Below are 24,151 nucleotides of genomic sequence, written 5' to 3'. Positions count from 1 at the left end.
CTTCCATTGAGTTGTAATTTTTTTACATTATGAAATCAGGAAAAACTACAATGCATTCAATGCACAGATGATGAAACAGTTTTAAAATGCAGTCATACACTCTGTGTATTTGCTCTATTTTGCCTATTTCGTCTTGAGAGACAAATGCTAGATGTTAAAGTTAGCACACCTGAGGTTAATATTCCTTTGTGAGACATTTGCGACCAGGGTTATAGGCTTTAAGGCTCTCCTGCTGCACAAGAATCATTTTAGTTTTTTAACCATCATCCCTGTATTGTATTATCTGATTTAAAACAAAGACACACAGTCCTGACTAAACTGACATGAAACTGTATCTAGCAGCTCTTTTGAAGGTGTATTTCTTGCACTTGCAATGGCTCAATTTGACCACTAGATGTCAGCATAAGTGCTTCATTCAGCTCTTAGTGCTTCAGGAGTTCCTTAGCGGCAGCTGAAGACAGTACTTAACCATTCAGAAGTAAAACAAAAGATGGTATGTCTTTAATGAACATAAAGAAAACATCCAAGTCTGTCAACTAAACTTAAAACAAAAAGTAAGGCAATTTGTGTTTGGTACATTATTTCTTTGTTGTAACAATGCTTCTTGGTAATAAATCTTATACCGTTGGAAAGCCTGTTTATTACCCTTTTAATGATGCCACATTTGTAAGGATCATGCATTTGTGGGATGAGCAGCAGAGCTGAGTATGTGGGTTGTGCCCATGAAAGATGTGCCAAATCTTCTCTGCCAATGCTAAACAACTTATTTTGCTCTTGCTACTGACTTTTGTTTTGAGCTCCTGTTACCCCCAGGTGCTGCCAATACCTGTGAGCATGGGCCCTACTACAGTGGTCAGCAGATGTCTGCTTCGAGAATCGACATGCCACATTTGACTGATCTGGATAGGGCCCATCGGTTGGGCAACTTCAAGCTGGTGTTCCGCAACACCAAGTCGCGGCATTGTTTGGAGTGAACCCTGGTACCATCTCCAAACTGAAGGCCAAGTTCCATATAACAGGGAATGTCAGAGACAGGCCGCGAAGTGGGCGTCCTAAGAAGACAACACCCCAAGAATACTGTTTTCTCACCCTGTCAACACTCGCCCCCCACAGAGCGGGGTTTGAAGACTACCTCCAGAATTTGGGAGTGGAGAGGATGGAATGGCCTGCCAGCAGTCCTGACCTTAACCCCATTGAACACTTGTGGGATCAGCTTGGGTGTGCTGTTCGTGCCAGACTGACCAACACAACCACGTTGGCTGACTTGCGACAAATGCTGGTTGAAGAATGGGATGCCATCCCACAGCAGTGTGTGACCAGGCTGGTGACCAGCATGAGGAGGTGCCAGGCTGTTGTGGCTGTGTATGGTGCTTCCACACGCTACTGAGGCTCCTGCTTGTTAAATGAATGAATTGTTAAATTGTCAAAATGTCTTGTTTCTTCAAACTTAAATCATCCAATCCACCAAACACCCAACAAGAGTCAATGACAGAATCAGCTGTTTGGCATTGGCAGAGATTTGGCACATTTTTCATGGGCACAACCCACATACTCAGCTCTGCTACTCATCCCACAAATGCATGATCCTTACAAATGTGGCACCAATTAAAAGGGTAATAAACAGTCTTTCCAGTGGTGTAAGATTTATTACCAAGGAGCATTGTTACAACAAAGAAATAATGTACCAAACACAAATTGCCTGACTTTTTGTTTTAAGTTTATATACTGCATATATATATATATATATATATATATATATACACTATAGTGCCAAAAGTATTCACTCACCCATCCAAATAATTAATTGAAATCAGGTGTTCCAATCACTTCCATGGCCACAGGTGTATAAAATCAAACACCTAGGCATGCAGACTGTTTCTAAAAACATTTGTGAAAGAATGGGTCACTCTCAGGAGCTCAGTGATTTCCAGCGTGGTACTCTGATAGGATGCCACCTGTGCAACAAGTCCAGTCGTGAAATTTCCTCACTCCTAAATATTCCACAGTCAACTGTCAGTGGTATTATAACAAAATGGAAGTAACTGGGAATGACAGCAACTTAGCCATGAAGTGGTAGTCCACGTAAAATGACGGAGCGGGGTCAGCAGATGCTGAGGTGCATAGTGCGCAGAGGTTGCTAACTTTCTGCAGTGTCAATTGCTACAGACCTCCAAACTTCATTTGGCCTTCAGATTAGCTCAAGAACAGTGCGTAGAGAGCTTTGTGGAATGGGTTTCCATGGCCCAGCAGTTGTATCCAAGCCATACATCACCAAGTGCAATGCAAAGCATTGGATGCAGTGGTGTAAAGCATGCCGCCACTGGACTCTAGAGCAGTGGAGACACATTCTCTGGAGTGACAAATCGCGCTTCTCCATCTGGCAATCTGATGGATGAGTCGGTTTGGCAATGGCCAGCAGAACGGTACTTGTCATACTGCGTTGTGCCAAGTGTAAAGTTTGGTGGAGGGGGGATTATGGTGGGAGGCTGTTTTTCAGGAGCTGGGATTGGCCCCTTAGTTCCAGTGAAAGGAACTCTGAATGCTTCAGCATACCGAGAGATTTTGGAATATTCCATGCTCCCAACTTTGTGGGAACAGTTTGGGGATGGCCCCTTCCTGTTCCAACATGACTGTGCACCAGTGCACAAAGAAAGGTCCATAAAGACATGGATGAGAGAGTTTGGTGTGGATGAACTTGACTGGCCTGCACAGAGTCCTGACCTCAACCCAATAGAACACCTTTGGGATGAATTAGAGTGGATACTGAGAGCCAGGCCTCCTCGTCCAACATCAGTGTGTGACCTCACAAATGCGGTTCTGGAAGAATGGTCAAAAATTCCCATAAACACACTCCTAAACCTTGTGGAAAGCCTTCACAAAAAAGTTGAAGCTGTTACAGCTGTAAAGGGTGGACCAACATCATATTAAACCCCATGGGTTAAGAATGGGATGTCACTTAAGTTCATATGCCAGTCAAGGCAGTTGAGCGAATTCTTCTGGCAATATAGTGTATACACACACACACACACAAACACAGTACATGTTTGAATGTTTTAACTTTACTCACATTTTTTAATGTTTAGTTTCTTTGCTGTTTCTTTAAACATTAATCATAAATCACTTGAGCGACTATTGACTCCTTATTTCCCTCTTAATGATCACTTATAACCCACTTAGTTACTTCTTATGCACATAAACACTTATCTACCAGTGATTATCACTTATTTTTTTTCTACTTATTTACCATTTATATATTCAAATACTGACTGACCACTGATTTTTCACTTATTTGCTTTATAGTTTACCCCCGCCGACTACTGAGTTGTCCCTCGTTAACATATTTAAGGAAATTCAAGTTTTTATTTGGTACATGAAAAATATCTTTTTTTTTTTTTTTTTGTGGTTTTCAAATCACAAACATCAGAAGTCTTTTCACTCATACTGGCAAAGGGGTAAAATTCCCCGAAATTCATCATTATTTCATATTTATAATCAGGACTGATCCTGTTAACAAAAAATATCAATGCAAAAGCTGTTTGAAAAAATACTAATAATTAATTTTTTTTAATTGCATTTTACTTAGGCTGCCATTTTTGGCTTCTTACACCGTGTAAAATTTTCTTTTACACCAGTTTAGGATAATTAAGGAACATTCCATTCGTGAGTAATTTTGAAAAATTACAGGCATAATGAAAAGGTGCAACGCCACGTCTATCCAGAAGGGGGCGGTCTTATCAGAAACGATCCTCTTCCATTTCTCAGTTTTCTTTTATTATTTCTCTCCTACATTTTTGTTTTGCTGTTCTTTTTATCTCATTACAGACTGAGACTACATTCACTGTGACAAAAATAAAATACACACAAAAAAATCAGTTTAAAAAGGTTCAAAAGAATAAATTGTATTGCAGTGTGTGCATAAATAACAACATGTCCGATCGTTTATGGAGATTTTAAATGTGTTTACAAAAGCCAGTCACAAAAACCTCTGTAATAAATGTTCCCTCTGTCTTTATTCAAAGTGATGACAATACTTGTATTGCTTTTATTTGTTGGTTTGGTAAACTGTAGGGACATTTTGATGAAGTCTGTACCAAAGAAGACAAAGATGTGGGCAAAAAAAAAAAAAAAGTAAAAAAAAAGGTTTAATTTAATACATTGTATTGCAATGTGTGCATAAATAACAATATGTCTGATCGTTTATGGAGATTTTTATTGTGTTTGAAAAAGCTAATCACAGAAACCTCAAATAAATTTTTTCCTTTGTCTTTATTCAAAGTAATGAAAATACTTATACTGCTTTTATTTGATGGTCTGATAAACTGTAGGGTCTTTTTGATGAAGTCTGTACCAGAGAAGACAAGGATGTGGGCGAAGTTTTGAAACACTTGGCTTTCTTATTCCTTAACTGCGACAAAATCACCAAAAACTAAAGTGTCGTAAATTAATATCTCATACTCATAAACATCACTTCTATTGCATGTACCCCTGTTTGATCAAAAGCAAGCATTGCTTAAGTAGCCTTAAATAAAAACAGAGAGGCACACAGCCGGGCCTGTGTCCTCCTTCAGACAGCGCTCAGGGTTTATTTATAGTCGGAGGTCTGCAGCAGAGATCCGCTCTGCTGTAGCACGACTGTGTCACTCAGAGCTGGTGGTCCCTAGTCACGACCTAAATGATGACAAAATTCTGCACCACGGGAAGCTGACGTCACCACTGTACAGTCACCTCCTCGGTGACGTCACAGGCTCGACGGATGCTGGGGTTAATGCCATCTGCTGGTTGGACTCAGTCACTCACACGGCATTACGTCATCCTGGGAGAAACCGGTGCCAGCTGCAGGTCGGTATAGCCTGGGAGTGTGATGTGAATGCGAAACGAGCCGAGAGAGAGAGAGAGAGAGAGTAGTAACTGAAACCATCGAGGGCATGAGCTGTTTGATCAGGACATACACAAAATCTATTAGAAGACATACTCAATGATAAAGGCATCTAAAAACAAAAGGGGGAGTTATTGGACATTATTTATATTTTATTTGTTTGTTTAGAGCATCCACAATATTAAAAAAAACAAAACACTACAACAGAAAACCAACTCATGACACAATGTCCTGGAGCCCTGTGCACCAAGGGCCTGCAAAATTTAGTCCCTAAAGGTAAGCATCAAATATAAGGAACACATCAAAATGTGAATAAGGGACAAATAATGAATAAAAAGCATAAAAATCCACTTGTTTTTCTAAAACAACTCCTGAGGAGAACCCCTAGCCTCAACACCAAGGGCCAAGCCCCTTTAAAAGCTGTTTTGGAGTTTAAACCTGGTTTCTCACACAACTCAAGAGAGAGCACACACCTGTTACATCTGCTTGATTTTCAAATGAGGGATAGCTGCTGTCATGGGTGACATTTAACGGTACTATAATAGTGTGAAATTGAAATGACCCAAATGGTTGACATTCTGTATGTCATATGTAAATATGAAGATAAGATAGAAAGTAAACCTGTTGTAAAATAGAATAAGCAAAGCACGACAAAATATATTTGGTACAAAATGTCTACATTTAGCTTGGGATGCACTGATACCACATTTTTCCAGACCAAATATGTGTATACTTACACAAAAATGGACAAGAAAAATCGTTGGTACCCTTCTGTTAAACAAAGAAAAACCCACAATGGTTACTGAAATAACTTCAAACTGACGATGTATTGATAAATAAAATGAAAAAATAAAAACAAAACAAAACAAAACAAAAAAAACTGGCCTGGAAAAAATGATGGTACCCTAGAAAAGATGTAAAATAATGTGACTATAGGGGCATGTTAAACTAAGGTGTGTCCTGTAGTTAGCATCACAGGTGTCTTCAAACTTGTAATCAGTCAGTCTGCCTGTTTAAAGGCTGAAAAGTAGTCAGTGTGCTGTTTGGTATCATGGTGTGTACCACACTGAAAAGCTAAGGAGACAGTTGTCCAAGGGGATTAGAAAGATTATTGTAGACAAGCATGTTAAAGGGAAAGTCTACAAGACCATCTCCTGGCAGCTTGATGTTCCTGTGACTACAGTTGGCCATATTATTCAGGAGTTTAAGGCCCAGGGGGTGGTAGCCAACCTCCCTGGATGAGGGCGCAAGATGAATATTGCTGATAAATTAAGGAGATGGTTAACATGAATGGTAACCAAAGAGTCCAGAACAACTTCCAAAGAGATAAGAGGTGAACTCCAAGGTCAAGGTGCATCAGTGTCAGAATCCATCGCTGAGCCAAAGTGGGCTTAATGGAAGATGGCTAAGGTAGACTCAACTGTTGAAAGCAAATAAAAAAAAAAATGAGACTGGAAACACAAAGCTTCTGGGAAAATGTCCTTTGGATGGATGAGACTGAACTGGAGCTTTTTGGTCAGTCACATCTATGTGTAACAGAAGCAAAATTGAGGCATCCAAAGAAAAGAAGACTGAAGCTACTGTGAAACATGGAGGAGGCTCGGTTATATTCTGGGGCTGCTTTGCTGCAGCTAAAACAGGAGGTCTTGAATCTGTGCAAATCTCAAGACTATCAAGGCAGTCTGGGATGAAATTGCCACCCAGTGTCAAAAAGCTTGGTCATGTATCCTCCAACAGGATAATGACGTCAAACACACAGAGCTTATAACAGCAGAATGAAGAATGGCTAAGAACAAAACATTGGACTATTCTGAAGTGTCCCTCTATGAGCCCTGATCTAAATCCTGTTGAACATCTGTGGAAGGAGCTGAAACATGCAGCCTGGAGAAGGAAGCCTTCAAACCTGACACAGCTGGAGCACTTTGCTCAGGAGGATCAGGCCAAAATACCTGTGGACAGGTGCAGAAGTCTCAATGAGAGCTACAGAAATTGCTTGATTGCAGTGATTGCCTCAAAGGGTTATCCAACAAAATATGAAGTTAAGGGTAACATCAATTTTCTTCAGGCCAGTTTCATTAGTTTTTTTTATGATTCCATTGAACCACAATTCAAAATTCTCATGAGTCAATTTTAAGAATTTTTTTTATTGATAATTCTTTTATTATTAATAACTTTTATAAGTTTGAAGTTATTTCAGTAACCATTGTGGGTTTTTCTGTCTTTAACAGAAAGGTACCATCAATTTTGTCCACATGTTTACATGCATACTCACTGACACAGAGTACAAATATGAGTCTTACTAACACCATAACTGTTCTTACAATTATTTAAATAGTTTGTTTTATTGTCATAGATGTTCCTTATCGCTTTGAGTAGTCAGATGACTAGAATAGTACATAAGCTCAAGTCCATTTAGTCCATGTACTATTCTGAGTACAGTTTCTGTTATACTTTATAAGGAGGAGTCTTAGGCTTGGTATTGGCACAGATACTGGTATCAGTACAGGTATCCCTACATTTAGCTATTGATTTATTATCCTTGGTAGAACTTTATTCACCTGGTACAGAACCCACCAACAAAGAGTTATGAGTAACATGGACAAAATATTTAAAAAGGAGCTCATTCTAACAGTAGTCACTAAACGACTAATTTCTGTTCAAATTATTAATATAAAACAGCACTGAAATACGCTTAACAATGCTTAACAAAATGAATGAAAAAGTGTAAAAAAACAGCTGCTTTTATAGCTAAGACTTTGGTCACTGACCTCTGAGCATTGAATTCATGTGTGCGTGCAGAGCCAGGCCCACTCACATTTACTGGGCCCTTGAGTGGCCCTGTAAATGGGCCCGTCCGGATGCTGTTTAATAACATCAGCACATGTACATTTGATCCGTAGTGTTGGCTGGTTAATATTAGCCTTCTGGGCCGAGCTCGAGTCAGCTTTGCCGTGGACTGAAAACAATTGTTGTAGGTCTTAGCATGGATTTACACGCTGACATTAATAGCCATGTCTAATGGGCCTATCCACAATAATAATATTATTAAAAACAGCTCATTTCATTTTAAGTAGATTTAGTTTACATTTTAAAACTGGCTGTGATAAATAAATGTGTTTTTTTTCTGAGTTTGCATGTGTTTTTCTGAGCTTGCAGGATTTTTCTGAGCTTGCATGTGTTTTCTGAGCTTGCAGGATTTTTCTGAGCTTGCATGTGTTTTCTGAGTTTGCATGTGTTTTTCTGAGTTTGCAGGTGTTTTCTGAGTTTGCGGGTGTTTTCTGAGTTTGACTGTCACATCTTTAAGGGCCAGTCAGAGCAACAAAACACGTGACGTCGTCGCCGCTATGGAGGTGCGCATGCACAACTGCCAAGGAATTACGCGAACCATGGCAACTGCAGACATATCAGTACACGACTTTTGTCTTTTTTAAAAAGAAACAACTCATTGCTGTTCTTTGTTTTTCGAACAAAGAAATGTTGTCAAGTTCTGATAAACCTGGCACTTTAGCAACATCCAGGCTAATGTCTTCTGCCATAATTTAACGGGCCTCTTGTTGCTGCTTGAGAGCTCAGCTAAGTGTAAAAACATACTTAATGAAAATAAATTATAGACAAGTAACAGTAGCGACCAGTGTATTGGTCAATGTAATGGAGTAGAAGTATAGTTTTTTAATCACAAATGTAACAGAATAGGAGTAAAAAGTACTCTGCTCAAAAACTACTCTCAGAAGTACGATTTAAAAAAAAAAAACTACTTAAGTTCATGTAACAGAGTAAATGTAATGCATTACTACCCACCTCTGCCTGAGAGACAAATGTAAGTTATTAAAGATACCCTTATATTGAAATCGATGCTATCAATGCAGGACATTTAAGTTATTTTTAGTGAGATATTTTGAGCTATTTGTTTAATACTGTAAGGATTTTGACTTTTTAATTTAGTCTAGTTTTGCAGCATTGTTATCTTTTTTTAATCTTTGTTTTGGAAATGCCAACTCAATTACATGTTTTGGCCTCATTTAAATGGCTGTTTTCAAACAACTTTGGTTAGCCTGTACATAGAATCAAAAATTACATTATACCTTCTTGTGTTTTTTTCCTGCTTCTGGTTCTGGTGCCTATCTGTAGTCTGATGGTGTATCTCAGAATAAGGGCCTCATTAAAGAACATTTGGTATGTAAATTACACAGTAGTTTAGAAATAGTATACTTATCATGCTCTTATTGAAAATAAAGATGACTTTAGAAAACTAACATGTAACTTTGAATTCTTCATTCTAGGATGAAGAAGGGACACTGATGACCTGATGAAGATAGTTGGCTCTAGAGGTGTCATGATGTCTGAACCAGCCAGCCCAAAGATAGTGATCAAGATGAGGGAAATCTGGACTAAGCTTTTAAAATAAATGGTTTTATAAAAACATTCTATGTGTGCTTTGTTCTGACATGAGTAAATTTAGTCACCAATACTGACAAAGGTTAATGCAAAAATTTACATTAATTTTATTAGGAAGGATAGAAATGAAATGAAGAAGTTAGGATAACTTAAAAAAGATAAACTCTCAGCTAATTAAAACTGAGTTCGTTCAACTTAACTTTTTGAAAGGAATCAACTAATTGAGATAGCCAAGCAATCAAAGCTTTGTAGGATTTATTCAATACCCACTGGAGGTGGAAGTACTCAAAAAGATGCATGCAAAAATGTACCTCAACTTTTAACTTTGTCAGAATTTGGACCAACTGGGTTAAATATGACAAACCCGCTGAGACAGATTTTGTGGAGGTGACAACCATGGTTACAATTGTTTTGGATTTTTCATTATTTTTTGTTTTCATTTCGTGTTCACTTCCTGTGCTCAATTTAAGTTCAGTTTTTATTTGTTTTTTACTGCTGGTTTTTTAGTTTAGTTTAGTTTTTATTTTCTGATAATGCTTTGTTTTAGTTTAGTTTTTATTAGTTTTAGTCTTTTAGGAATGCATGTCAGTGCTGAGTGAAAATCATTTCATCATCATCATTGAATCACATTTTTTAAAAACATATTAAAACAGGGTACTCTTCACTTTTTATTCCTCTATTTTAAGATGATGTTTGAATAAAACTCCAGACATATAACTACACTGAAAAAAGCAAAACATTGGTTGAACTAAAAAAGTAATCAATCACACAAAACATTTTGAATTGAATCAATCAAATTTTTTTTTAAATTAGGTAAATGTAAATGTTTTAAGTTCATAGAAACTACGTTTAAAGGTTTAGCAAACCTAATTATTTTAGATTGTCCAAAATATATATAAATATTCCACTCATTTGAACTTGAACTTAAAATGTTTAAGTTCATACAACCATTTTATAAAGATTGGAGAATTTTTTTTAGGTTTTTCTATACCGCTTATCCCACTGGGGGTTGCGGATGGTGGGGGCTGGAGCCTATCCCAGCCAATTTAGAGCGCTAACCTTTGAGCTGCCATGCCTTCCACAAGTCTTGAAAGTCAACTCAACACATTTTTCCTGAAAACTCTTGCTACTTTGGCCCAATGGGAGAGCAGAAATGTATTAAAGGGGACATATTTTACCCTTTAAGACAAGTTTATATTGGTCTCAGAGGTTCCCAAAACATGCCTGTAAAGTTTATTGCTGAAAAACCAGTAGTGTAGGATTTTTACCGGTATTTGAGGGGATTGTGGACGGGCCAGGGGCACATATTTTTGTTGGATAAACCCGAAAACGTGATTTTTGCATAACATGTCCCCTTTTAAATACTGCAGTGAAAATGCAACCATGTAAGAACAAGAACATCTCAGAAAACAAGAAGCTGACAGTTTCTGAACTTGGGCTGACATATTTGTAACCTCTGGAGATAAACCTCAGCAATAACAGCAGTCTCTTAGAGGAAGCCATGAAGGCTAAGGAGAAATTGTATTTGGATTAATTCAACTGTACACAAAGGTTATGTTTTTCCTTTCCGTTACCAACCTGGCACTTTCTTCTCAGACGAAGTCGGTTCACTGGATGCCTGTGCTGGAGTGTAGAGGGAGAGCCAACCAGAAAGTGACGGCTGCTGTTGCATCAAATGTTTTTTTTGAATCCACTCGGGACCTATGGGATGTTGTTACGAATGTGCATGCGCACAGCAGGCTCAGTGCAATAAAAATACATTGATCCAATGACAGAATTTAATTTGGTGTCCAGCTGCCAGTTTAAATAAAAAATATAGGTTAAACCATTAAGATAATTTAGAAGATTTAGATTTAATGGACATATAAAACAAAAAATTACATCAATCCAACAACAGCATTGTTGTACTATTTTCAGTGTACCCCTGTGTGAAGTCTTAACCAATCAAATCAGGCCATTTTCACTCTCTAGACTTGGATGTTGGTGCCAGTATGGTTGTGTCAAAGACAAAACAAAAGGATATTTTGTCTCTATTTCTACTTTATTTTAGTTGGTTTTGTAAGCGCACTATACAGTTAAAGTTAGTTTTAGTTTTTTGGTAGAGCTTAGTTTTTATTTAGTTTCAGTTCACTAAAATTGTTTTTTAAAATTGTTTTAGTTCACTACAGTAAACTTGGTGACAACCCAAGGACCTTAGGGTGCTATCTAATCTTGGGAAACTAAATCATTATTGTAATTTTTGCTTGTTTTGATTTGTTTTTGACTGATCTTGTATGCATGCTTTACCTCTCCTATATAATAGAAAAAGAAAGAACTGAACTGCAGAGGAACCCCAGCTACTTTCCATCTATATGCTGTGAATTTTAAATGATTTAAAAGATAGAATAATATTCAGGTGATTAAACACTGAATTTTGTTCCACCTTTACCAAGTTTGTTCTGTTAAATGCTACTTAACTTCCACATTGCACCTTTAAGTTTTAATCAGTTTTCTTTATTTCTCATTACCTTATTTTATAAATGTGTTTTTGCCTTTTTTGCTTTGCGTAGAAATGTTGCTTCATAGATAAACTTGCCAAAGAAAATAGCAAAAACCATGTGTTGTGTTTGGAGGAGCTGCTGTCCATGGTGCTGAAATCGACTGACTGGCTCAGATTTACAGGACAGAGAACATCATCATGTTTCAGTTGTTCTCCTTTTTTATTGTTTATCAGGCTTTCTATGTTATTTTCTTTTTACTTGAGAAAATCCCCCAGAATGCCAAGTATCGCGAGCGATTAGGTCTGAAGGTTTGTCTTAAAGGCTAGCCCTCTTGTGCTCTTCGGGACTTTGTGTGCCTTGTTTGTGGTGCATTAAACACAGGGGTGAGTAAGTGTGGCTCCAGTAAAAAGCTTTGCTTGCTTGTGATGATGGTAAGGAGCCCATTCTCACATGAGTAAGCGCGCCTCCGCAAAAAGAGGAGAGGAAGGAGGAGGGCTGCATTCCCATTGACTGAGAGAAAAAGAGAGAGAGAGAGGGGGAGAGAGCAGCACGGACTCCGCCTATACCGCCCCAACATCAGCTCCAGTCCGACAACGGCGGAGGCTCCACAGACCAGCTCAGTGATCCCCCTCAGCTCGACTCAAACCCGGCGTAAAAAGGCGGAAATGGGCTCTCAGTGAACCCGGGAGGTGGAGGGGAGAGGCGGGCAGCCGGGGGGTGGGGGGGTACGACGACGAAAGAGTGGTGGGAGAAACACCCAGAGAGGACAAACAAAAGCACAACCGAGGGTGCCTGCAACCATGAGCGGCTTGCACTATTCGCCGGAGCTGCCGCTAGCTCTGCCGCTCTGCCCGCGGACCAGGTCGTGAGGTGTGGCTCGGAAACGCTCCGGGGAACCTGTCAGCCGAAACGACTCGCCGAGGAGGAGGTGGGGTGGTGGTGGAAAAGATGTCCGCCTCGGTGGGGCCCCAGGGTGGCCCTCGCCCACCCACCGCGCCGCCATCCATGCCGGATCTGCCGGACCTGAGCCATCTCACCGAGGAGGAGAGGAAGATCATCATGGCTGTGATGGCTCGGCAAAAGGAGGAAGAGGAAAAAGAACAAGCCATGCTAAAGTAAGGGCAACAATTCTACTCCTTTTGCGTGGAAGTTGCGCGTAAAACAACGCAATTCCGGTTAGAAAACCATCCTTTTTATACCCATTATAACCAGTGTTACCAGCATCACACACCCATTACACTTAGCAACCATTATCTCTTCAGCTCCACCATCACTCTGCACTTCCAGGCTCGCCTTCAACACGATTTGTTGGGTTCCCCTAGGGCTGGGTAATATGGACCAAAAATCATATCGTTGTATGTTTTAGCTAAATGGCAATACGCTGAGTAAGGGTAGATGTTTGTTTTCCACAAAGAAATAAGAAGAAACAGGAAGGACACAGATCTAATGCCACAGAGGCACTTTTACTAACAGCCAGCTGCACAGTTAAAACATGAAAACAGACGTAAAATAAATGACTTAAAAATGCTAATTGAACACCATAGAATAAAAAAGTGATCATTCCCAATGCACTAAACTAGTCACATGACTGTTGCATGTTCAATAAGCATTGTAGTGTCAGTAGTTCATTATGTAAACAGTCTTTAACCGGGTGTTTTCCCCAGTCAGTATCAACATAATATCTTTATATATATCTTGTTTGGAACAAATGTTGAAAACTCGATGTATTCCCCGGCCCTAGGTCCTCCTAAAGGTTCTAACCAATTTAAGGCTGTATAAAGGGAAAAATGTGTCTCAGCACCGTCACAGGTAGCTGGTAGTCTCTCTAGCTCTGATTCCACTAGATTCATTCTGCAATTGAAAACGATAAACAATCACAGCCAATGGAGATGACCCGAAACAGGGTCAAACGTGTTACAGGTGTAGCTAGGACCGAGTGGATGGGGTGTGACGGTGCTGCTGGTTGGGAAGGAGAGAGAGAGAGAGAGAGAGAGAGAGAGAGAGAGAGAGGATTGGAGGGGAGGGGGCGCTGGTGATGAATCATAGCATTATCCATCCCTCACCTACTCGTTTTTCATCAATGGGGACTGCACCCCATCCCTCAGTGTACACAGCCAACTGCGCTTGGATTTTACGCACGCACGCAGGATGGAGTGGCTTTTTGCGATCGCGGTGTGTGCGTGTGAGAAAAAGAGAAAGAGAGAGAGAGAGAAGGAGAGAGAGAGATCGCTATGGCAATAATGGCAACAACAATGACATTATAGCTCAGAGGCCTGGAGCGACACAAACCGTTTTATAACCCCGACAGACGGACGGTGGTAGAGGCGGTGTGTACGATCATTTGTGCTCCCCCCCGGCGAAAAGAGGGAGATGGGGTGTGGTTAGAAAGCTTAGCAGGCCTGCACAGAACGATACAGATTAGAAAATACACCTTATTTATCCCTACTTCTATTAAAACCCTCCTTATGTTCATGAATGCCAGCTGACCGCAGTGTAAAGAGATACTAAACTGTGTAGGAATAAAAAAAGCTGAGATGCTTCACAGGAAGATGCCAAAGGCTGGGCTGGTCATCATATCGAGTCATTGAGATGTATGAAATCTTTCTAACGAGATAGGGTGAGAACATCGTTTATATGGATATAATTGATGTTGATTAAAAAATGGATGCCAGGCTTAATGCTCAGTAATACAACTGTTTACAACAAAAGCTGCTCTCATTTATATGCTTACTCACCACAAGATAATGTGTTTAAAGCTTTTAGTCCAAATGTTTGATGTTATTTATTCAATCTGGAGCATTTATGCCATTGGTAAAATAAAAGGATACTGATACCTGTTTAATTGCACAAAAATGAAAACAGACACCCAATTTATTGCTTTCCTGATTTGTCAAAATTTGCCGGCAAACTCCATCCAGCTCACTATCAAAACTGCACAAATACATTGGCAATATTTAGTGTAAAAAAGTAGGAGCAGGTGTGCTCAGTCCTCGCCAATCCACCTGCTTCCCCAAATGTTGCTGTTAGCTTTGTTTTGTTTTCACTTTTGGTTCAAAATATGACTGAAGATTAAACGTTTGTGCACTCTTTGATGAAACTTAACATTAAAATAATAGATATTTTAATATGCTGAAGCACATGGTATTAAAGGGGTATTTCAGTGTTTTTGAAGATAAGTCTAATGAGGTGTGTAACAGAAGTAGTGGCATTAGCCTCCAGTGATTTTAGTGAGCATTGCTCCTTTATTGAGTATTCGCTGATTGTACCGGTCAAGAAGCTAGGCTATTCAGTGTAACAGATGGGTACAGATTGTCTCCAGAATTTATCAAGTTTTTGGTAAAAATGTGCCACAAAACATTGTTGCCTCATACGTACGCACTGTTGAAAACTTTTGTTTAAGGTATTTTTATTAAAGAAAACAGGATCCTCACATAGCATCCGCAAAAAAATGTGCTTTTTTTTCCTTTACACAAACAAAAACTGTCAAGGCCTGACATCAGAGTCAGTGGTATCAGTAAGGTGAGTAATCTTTATAATCCTTAATAGCTGGCAAAAATGTCGTTCCATCTAAGTACACAATGAACAACATAACAATAACCAATAGTTCCCATCCCAACCCCAACCTCAACTAAACTGACACGCCAGATGGATGTGTTTCACACATCCATCTCGAAAACCTCTCATACACGGTGTTTGGGAAAGGGCAGAGCCTTTGAAAAAAAAACTTGGAGGGTGATTGGATGAATGTTCTGTCTGTCACATCTTTACGGGCCAATCAGAGCAACAAAACACGTGAAGTCGTAGACCCAAACCGAGCTGCTATGATGAGTTGACTTTATAGAGAGCTGCATAATGCAAACCATGGCAATTTTAGACATGTCAGTACACGAATTTTGTCGTTTTTGAAAAGAAAAAAACTCACTGCTGTTCTTAGTTCTCCTTTAAAAAAAGAAATGTCATCAAGTTCTGATAAAACTGACACTCTAGCTAAACTTGCAAAGCAGATGGATACGCCTGTTTCCTTGTTTTTCACTTGCAAATCCATCTTGCAAAGCTCCCATCTGAACCATTTGGGCCCGGTTAGAAAGTGACAGGACCAATCAGTGAAGAGGGGCAGTACTTTCAGGTGCAGCAGGGTCGTAACGTTAACAAGCAGCAGCAAGAGCTGGTGCAGTTATGGAGAAAGCGCTTAGCATGGATGCTGCTAAAGCGCCAGTTTTATCAGAACTTGACGACATTTCTTTGTTAAATGAAGAACTCAGAACAGCAGTGGGTTGTTTTCTTTTCAAAAACGACAAAAGTCAAGTACTTACTGTACATGTCTATAGTTGCCACGTTTCGTGTTATTCCTCAATAGCTGCACATGCGCAGCTTGATAGCGGCTACGTCACGTGTTTTGTTGCTCTGATTGGCCTGTGGAGATGTGACAGACAGAATGTTCACCCAATCACCCTTGGAGTTTTTTTCAAAGCCTCCACCTTTTCTCAAACGTTTCCTATTGAAGCTTTCCCAGATGGATGTGTGGAACAATTCCATCTGGTGTGTCAGGTTACACTCTAGCAGCATCCAAGCTAATCTCTTCCGCCATAATTGCACCAGCCTCTTGTTGCTGCTTGCTTACGTCACGACTCTGCCACGCCTGAAAGTGCTGCCCCTCCACACTGATTGGTCCTTTCACTTTCTAACTAGGCCAAACTGTTCAGATGGGAGCTTTTGCAAGACGGATTTGCCAGTGAGAAACACGGAGTATCCAGCTGCTTTGCAAGGTTAGGAGGCCAATGGGTGCCAAATCTTCTCAGATTTATCCAGTTTGTCTTTAAGAATGAATCAAATTCTTTCTAAATGCAGCGTTTTCATCAGTTCAGTCAACCACAATTTGATAGCAGGCATTTCTTTCTTCTTCCAAAATAAAAGAATGAGTTTCTTGCCCATAAGATAGAAGGTGTTGTTGAGCAACTTGCAAACTTTTTGGTTCTTTCGCTACTCCAAAGATAATCAATAGTGGATCCAGAAATTCTGTAGACTGGGGCCCAGGGTTCACAGTTTAAAACTTTTGAGGCATTTAATTTTTTTTACCCAGAAAGCCTCTGTGTTTTTGCCACTATTCTGCAACGCAGGCTTTGGCTACCAGTTACATGCTCTAGCACTGAGAAATAGTGACAAAAACACAGAAATTTCGTGGGTATAAGATAAAGTACAATTTTACCAAAAACTCAATAAATTCCACAGAGAAACTGAACCCATCTATTACACTGTAGTGTCCTGACCAGTACAACCAGCAAGTCCATCTTAAAGAGAAATGCTCACGAAAAATCACTGGAGGCTAATGCCATTGCTATGTACCTCATATGACTCAAATTAAAAAACACTGAAATATCCCTTTAAAGGGTACAGAAAACTGTTCAACACTGCCATTGTTTTTCATATTATTTAGAAAATATGTAGGAGTCTGTCAGCAATTTTTGATAATTAAAATGAAAAAAAAGACTAATATTGTGGTTTTAGGACCTCTGTTTTTTTTTTGTTTGTTTATTGTGTTTGAATTGTACTAGCATCAGTTTTGTGATTCTTGTGTTTTGACTACCACTTTTTTAAAGAAGAAATATGTATTTACATGGGATTGTTGGTTCTTAAAAGGGAAACAAATGGTAAATGATCATCATGGGAAATAACAGGAGTAATTTTGAGATGATTTCATCAAATCTTAAAACACACTATGATATGTTAGACAGGAACAATGATGTTCTGTAATGAGGCCAGGCTGTGACTACTACAGCTGCCTCACACAAAAGCCTTGGTTACAGAGCACTTTGATGCCTCGGGGGGTTTTCATCACAAGCAATGGCCCTGGAGCCTGTACACAGACCGTGTATCCACACCTGCTGCGGAGCATGTGAGACCTGTTTCTGGCTTCATAATAAGGGATGTTGTCTGGCTGTAGCAGGTGTGCAGCATCCTAAAGCATCAACTCCCTGGGTTTTTTTTATTCTAATGGCTTTTTTCATTTCCTGCCTGTAGCCTGAAGGGGGAAGCTGGGTGAGAGCTGCGTTGAGGCCCCTTGAGAGGAAGTGATTTATTTAATGTTCCATGAGGCACAGGCTCAGGTTCAGTCAATAATGGCTTCATCATCTGGCTAATCATTGATGGGAGCGGCACGTCATGGACAGAAATATGCAAGAATGGCTTGTGAGCAGTAGTGAGGAAGTCTTCACTGTTTCATATTGTTGTTTTTTTTTTTTTCAAGATTTTGAAGGGAGATGCTGAATGGAGGCAGAAGTTACTGAGTGATGTTCAGCTCTGGATTAAAAGTATCTCCTGTTTTCTGCAAGATCAACTGTTTTAGGCTTGTAATACATTAGACAATCTGATGGGATTGGCCTGATTGAGCCATGCACAACCAGTTATTTGTCCAATAATCCTCAAATGTGTGTTGCCAGGATGATTACTGCTTGGAACCTCCCTGATTTTGCAACTATCAGGCCAGGCTGCCTCCAACCGAGTACCTGCAAACGCCAGTGATACCGGTCTAGTTTGATCATGCAAGTCTCTGTGAGATCTGATGTCTGTGGAATCACCACTGTGAAATCTAAAAACAACAGGTGTGTGCATTTGTAGGAGAATAATGTTATGAATAGTTACAGCTGCCCTGTTATCTGTGGTCACACATTTTAAATTGGTTAAAATTTGAAAACCATCTGAGGTGTAGCCAATCACAGCTAGAACAGTAGCATTTGAAATAGATTTACCACAAAAGTATGAATTTTTCACGGTGAATGATAGAAATGATATTTTGGGCTTTTTTTATGCCTTTATTGATAGAGGAGGAAAGTGGACAGAATCAGAACCAGGGATGAGAAAGCTGGGGAGAGACATGCAGGAAAGGGCCACAGGCCGGATTTGAATCCGTACATGGGGCACGCCTTTAACCCCAAGGCCTGCACCCCTAAAAATAACATTTTATGGACAAAGTATTTCTCACTAATTATGTGCTCATTTCACCCGTTAGATCGAGGCCACACTGTAATATATTGGTTTAACCAGTGCCAGTCTAGTGGTTGAAAAACATGCATTCATGGCTTCAGGAGAGACAGCAACACTAGTGGTCTGCTAGTTAAAATGACATATTTTGTTAACAGATTCTTGCAGATTTGAAGAGAGCAAACGCTATAAAGGCTCAGACTTAATCATGAGGTCCATCGATGGAAGTCTGAAGCAACAATACTTCCATGAATTTAGTTTTACTGCGTTTTCCAATGATCATGAGTGAAATATACTTGTTTTTCTGCAGATCTCAACGTGCTCATCTTGTTATCTCACTGGTTTTCCTTAATCTTGCAAAAATTAATTTACCAGCCTCCCTCTCTGTCATAAGGCAAACCCACTTTGAAAAGCTCCAATCCACACTGTTTGCACCGAACCGAACACTGTCAGACCAATCGTCATCATCAGAGGAGAACAAGGCTGTAGCTGAGGGCGGGGTGTAGTTGTACTCGAAGACATTAGCAGTCACTTTTCCCAGGGTCGCAGTTAACTCTGATGTAGCTATCATGTAGCAGTAGTTTTATCGGAACTGGACTACATTTCTTTATCAAAACAAGAGCAAAGAACCACGCTGAAAGTTTTCCCGATGGAAAAGATGTTTTCAATCTTCTCTCGACCTGCCTCGGTGTGAGTTTGTGATCGTTATGGGTGGGTTGAATGTGAAAGGCAGTGTTGGCCGGTCACCTTCTTAAAAGTTTTTAAGAAGTGTTGTCCTTCCCAAAAGCTTTGAATGGGAGTTTTCCCAGATGAATGTGAATTTTAGATAAATAGTTTATCTGGTGTGTCAGGGTAGGTTTTCCCATCAGTATCAGTGAATTACTTGAGATCTCAGGAAAACTATTGAAATGAAGTTCTCATTATTAAAAAAACATTTTGATTAAAATATAAATGAGTCTGAATCTCAGGAAAAAAACCCAAATTAGCATGTGAACAAGAAGAGAGTGTCATGTTGCATCTTTTCTAAGGGATTGTGTACTTAACCTTGTTATCCTGAATATAATGCCAGACATTTTGACCACAGTCAGAGGCTGTCAGTTTTTGTGGATAAATGACTTAATAGACCCCTTAATATGGAGTTTTAAGGCTTTCATTTTATAAGACTTTGATAGTTGTGCTTATCAAATAAAAACAGCTGGTGTGGTCTAGATTTCTGTGACAGCTATTCCACTTATTCATCGTTGTTGTTTACAGTGTCATGGGTAATTAGTTAAACTACAGTTTGGTTAGTGTTATCTAATAGTGACAGATTAAAACCATCAGCAAACCTCTGACCTTTAGGGAACAGTTAGTTTTCATTATGTTTTGAGCTTTGTTGTGCTCCAGCCAGGGTTTGAAATGAACTTTTCCATTAACCTGCCACTTTGGCTGGTTGGTTAAAAAATGTACTCACTTTTACCAGCTGCTTTATTTTAACAAGCAGCATAATCACATGAGGTATAATGTGAAAATCCAGAATTAAAGAATTTAGTCTTACAGTGTAGTGTTCAAGATCTTCTTCCACAATCAAGATCAGTAAATTAAGTAGGCATTATTGCACCAATGACCCAAACTGTTGCTTATTTTAATTTTAAACCATGTTTTTGACCAGTCTGTCCCATACCCGTCTGGGCTGCATGAGATATGGGGGCACCATACATTCAAGTGTCATTTTCCTGCATAATGAGTGTCAGACTTAAGAGAAGTTAATATTTTGTGCAATCTCTCATTGGTATCCAGGCCTTGTTTAACTATCTTGGACTGAAAACAAGCGAGACATTGGTTTAAAGACACCTTTAGCAGGTAGGACAGTACTCATATGACACTGAGTCAAACCCTTCTAGCTTTGACAAAAGGGAGGAGGTCAGCGATTAGTCGTCAGTGATTAGGCCTGCTAGGTTCTGGCAATGGATAGTAATCAGTTCTGGTCATGAATTTGGGAGGAATGAGCAAAAAACAGGACTTTTCTCATGTCATTCTCCACCACAAAATCATTCTGTTATGCTACTTCTATTTAAACGCCCCCGTGGCTGGAAAGTTGAGCTAATTCACACAGAATACCCTGATTTGGCTGGTGGCAGCTGCTAATTTCCACCCTGTCTCCAGCAGTATTAGTTTATGAATTTAGTTGTTATGATTCCACTTATTTAAACTTGTATATCACTCTTGCAAAAATCAAATGATATAGTTATCTGATTTGATACCAAAGCAACAAGAATAGAAGCCCCGGGCACATTCTTGTTTTGCAGTTTGATTTCTTTTTTTTCTCCCCTGTGCATCTTTTAGATGAAATGGATGTTTTTTAAAAAGCTTATTCACTTTTAAATCCATTTTTTATTGGAAAATTGGAAATTGGAAAATATCCGAGTATGAAAATTTCCGAAAAAATAAAGTATGAAAAAAATGAATGCAAAGACTAACAACGTGAATTTAGTGAAATCAATCTGAAATCCAGTCTCTCTATCACACTACTGACTTCAGGCAGACTGTTACAACACTGCCGTATTCTGAAATATCCCATCTATGAAACCTGTTAAACAAGTAAGTCTTTGAGGCTAAAAGGGGGGCAGAGATGAGTCTACCCCTGACAGAGAAAACAAAACCAAAAGGCACGTTCTGTACCTTGTATCAGGACCATTTACCTTGTCCAATCAGGTTACAGAGTTGTCTGAGACCTTGGCAGCTGGCAGCGATAAGGCCGTACTGATACTGGACTTTATCTGTGCTGAGTTTAACCTTGAGCAGGAGAAAGGTCCTGGTCTGTGGCTGAACCAGACCACGTGCTCTTGGGCTGTGAGAGGTCAGCACCTGGGCTCTTCCTCACTCATTCACTCCACTAATGACCACTTTGTCCATGTCTGATACACTATAGACTTCACACACTCCATCCATTGACTTGCTAAACCTCCATTGACTTCCTAATCCAGAGGATGTGAGTGTGGATCTGTCACCGTGTGGGGAGTGAGTGAAGTGCTGAGCACAGCAGTGACCAGCCTCCCCAACGCTGTGACGTTAAAATCCTCCTCCTTGAACAGCAGGAAATCGTTTTTCTCTGCACTTCAGTCCACCCCCCGAGCTTCTGAGGTTCCTAAAATGTAAATATAGAAATAACATGTAAAATATTGATGTGCTCAGCAGAGAGGTTGTAGACATTTGAGACGGGGGCTGAGGCACAACACAGAGCGTTAGGGTTGGAGTGGGGGTGTGGTTAATGGACGCTGCTTCTTGTGTTGGTGTGCAGAGCTTTTAGTAGTACTACTCCCCGTTCTTACTGGAACTCTCATCGGGTTATTGCAACTATTATTACATTCTTTAGAAGACAACTCCTGTTCTTCAGAACTTGAGCCCCAGTTTATACATGTTATCGGTCTAAATAACAAATGACATTAAAAAGTTTTGGAATTGCACAGATTTCAGCTGTCATGATGCCAGAGTTTTAAACTTTGATGCAAAACATGTAAAATTAAAAAAAAGATTCATACCTGAATTAATACCATACCAGCAAGAATTATGATACTGAAACATTACCAGTATATTTGCACAATGTGGACAGTATTTTATCTATCTGTGCCACAATTTTAAATAAAGACATTGGTCATTTCTTTAAACTTTGTTTTTTTTTTTTTTACATTATCAGTAACACGTGATTTTAGGGTCGACCAATATTAGGCCATTATACATACAGATTATTAATAGTTTGTGTAACCTATAACCATTACTTGGAACTGACATGCATTTATTATGACTTACAAAATGTACTTAATGTGGCAAAAGTAAAATTGCAAGATCAAAAAATGAAGGAAAATCTACAGTGAATCTATCAGCATGAGAAATTGCACATGGCAACTCAGTTGCAGCAAGAAAACAGGAAGTGATGCCATACTCGCGGTGTTAGTGGCACCCAGGCTGAACTGCTGATTGGTCGGTACTCATGTGACATCTAGCCAATCAGATTGTGTTGCATTCAGGAAATTTGGTGAGACTACAAATCAGTGATACACGTGGCTCTTTTTCATGACTTGTGGCTCTTTTAGGTCTTACTTGTAAAAATAATCCCCCCAAAAACCTTAAAAACAGGAAATTTTGACCTCATAAATGATCCATTGCAAATCACATTGATCAGTTTGTTTCCCGAACCTTAATAGTAGGCTTTAATAGCCAAATCTGTTTATTTTTGCCTGTATATTTCCATTGGTTGTGTGCAAGAAAGAACATGAAATATATTTATAAGTGATTCTTGAGAAAATGGGCCAAACATGTTAGAAACTTGACTTTGTCCTTTTATTTTACTTCAGTAATTTAAAGTGTATATTTGTATGGGTTGAGATCTAAGCTAGCAGTTGTGTGTAGGAGCAGATTTTCAATTCAACATTTTTTAAAAAGATATTATTTTTTTGCCTAAAACATATTTAAATTTATTTTATTTATTCAGGATGAATATCAAGTTTTCAGTTATTAAATACTGGTATTGTAATGATATTTAGTAATGGAATAAATTATTTTCACTCATTTTCTCTCATCTGAAGTATCTCATCTCTGAATTTCGTGACTTTTGAACTAAATCTTTAACATTAACCATATTAAACTAATTTTTTAAAATGAATAAGTTATCATTGCATATAGATTAGCTGGTATTTAAACAAGTAAACAGAATAAAATCAGTAGACAATAATGCATTTTTTGTCAAATGAACAAAATCATCATCTCAGGGAGTTGCCAATGAAGAAAAATAATGAAAATGAAAGGTGGAACCAAGCTCTCTGCATGCTCTGATATTTTTAAAATTTACTACTATTTTAAATTTACCCAACCCCCACCACCCCAGCTTTGGCTTGCGGCTCTGGCAAAGGTATTTTTTCCACAATCTGTCCCTTCAGTTGAGCTGGGCTGAGTAACACCACTATAGAGAGTAAAAATCAAACCAGGGGGCGCCAAAGTAGTGCACTTTTTGACTGATTAATATAATAATATGATTATAAAGTGCCGATACTGATAATTGGCCAAATATCAGCCTCTATAATCATCCTGGCTGATAACTGTCTACCCCTAAACTGTATCAAAAGTTATCCTAACACGCCATATTGACTGTTTCACATACCCACTGCATAGGATATCTCTCACATCCATGCGGGCAGCCGCCCGTAGTCTGAGTTTTGGAAGGGCAGAACCTTTGAAAAAAGTCTCAGAAGGTGATTGGACAAACATTCTGTTTGTCTTATTCCCTGTAGGCCAATCAGAGCTGAAAACTGACGCAGTGGAAGCTTCTTATTACTGTGAACAATCAGTGAAGCCATTTGGTGAAGCAAACGCATGCCGAGCTGGTCAGAAGAAGAGCTTAAATGTATTTTCCACCATTGAAGGCTTTCAGTGCTGTTTTTTGCTC

At 39.2% G+C, this 24,151-nt stretch overlaps 1 protein-coding gene across 10 annotated transcripts in view; it reads left to right on the top strand.

The window, feature by feature from the left end:
• Positions 1-12,511: 12,511 nt before the first annotated feature.
• Positions 12,512-24,151, top strand: part of rims1b (regulating synaptic membrane exocytosis 1b) — a 136,097-nt gene continuing 124,457 nt past the window's right edge. For all 10 annotated transcript variants that reach the window (XM_041784905.1, XM_041784911.1, XM_041784906.1 and 7 more), the window contains exon 1: positions 12,512-12,866. In XM_041784905.1, the coding sequence (XP_041640839.1) occupies positions 12,700-12,866 (167 nt within the window). In that variant the 5' untranslated portion in view covers positions 12,512-12,699. The remainder of the gene's footprint in view (positions 12,867-24,151) is intronic.

The sequence above is a fragment of the Cheilinus undulatus genome, linkage group 4 (assembly GCF_018320785.1).
Source record: "Cheilinus undulatus linkage group 4, ASM1832078v1, whole genome shotgun sequence".
Taxonomy (NCBI): domain Eukaryota; kingdom Metazoa; phylum Chordata; class Actinopteri; order Labriformes; family Labridae; genus Cheilinus; species Cheilinus undulatus.
The sequence above is the reverse complement of the archived record's forward strand: the minus strand, read 5'-3'. Positions and strand labels throughout refer to the sequence as shown.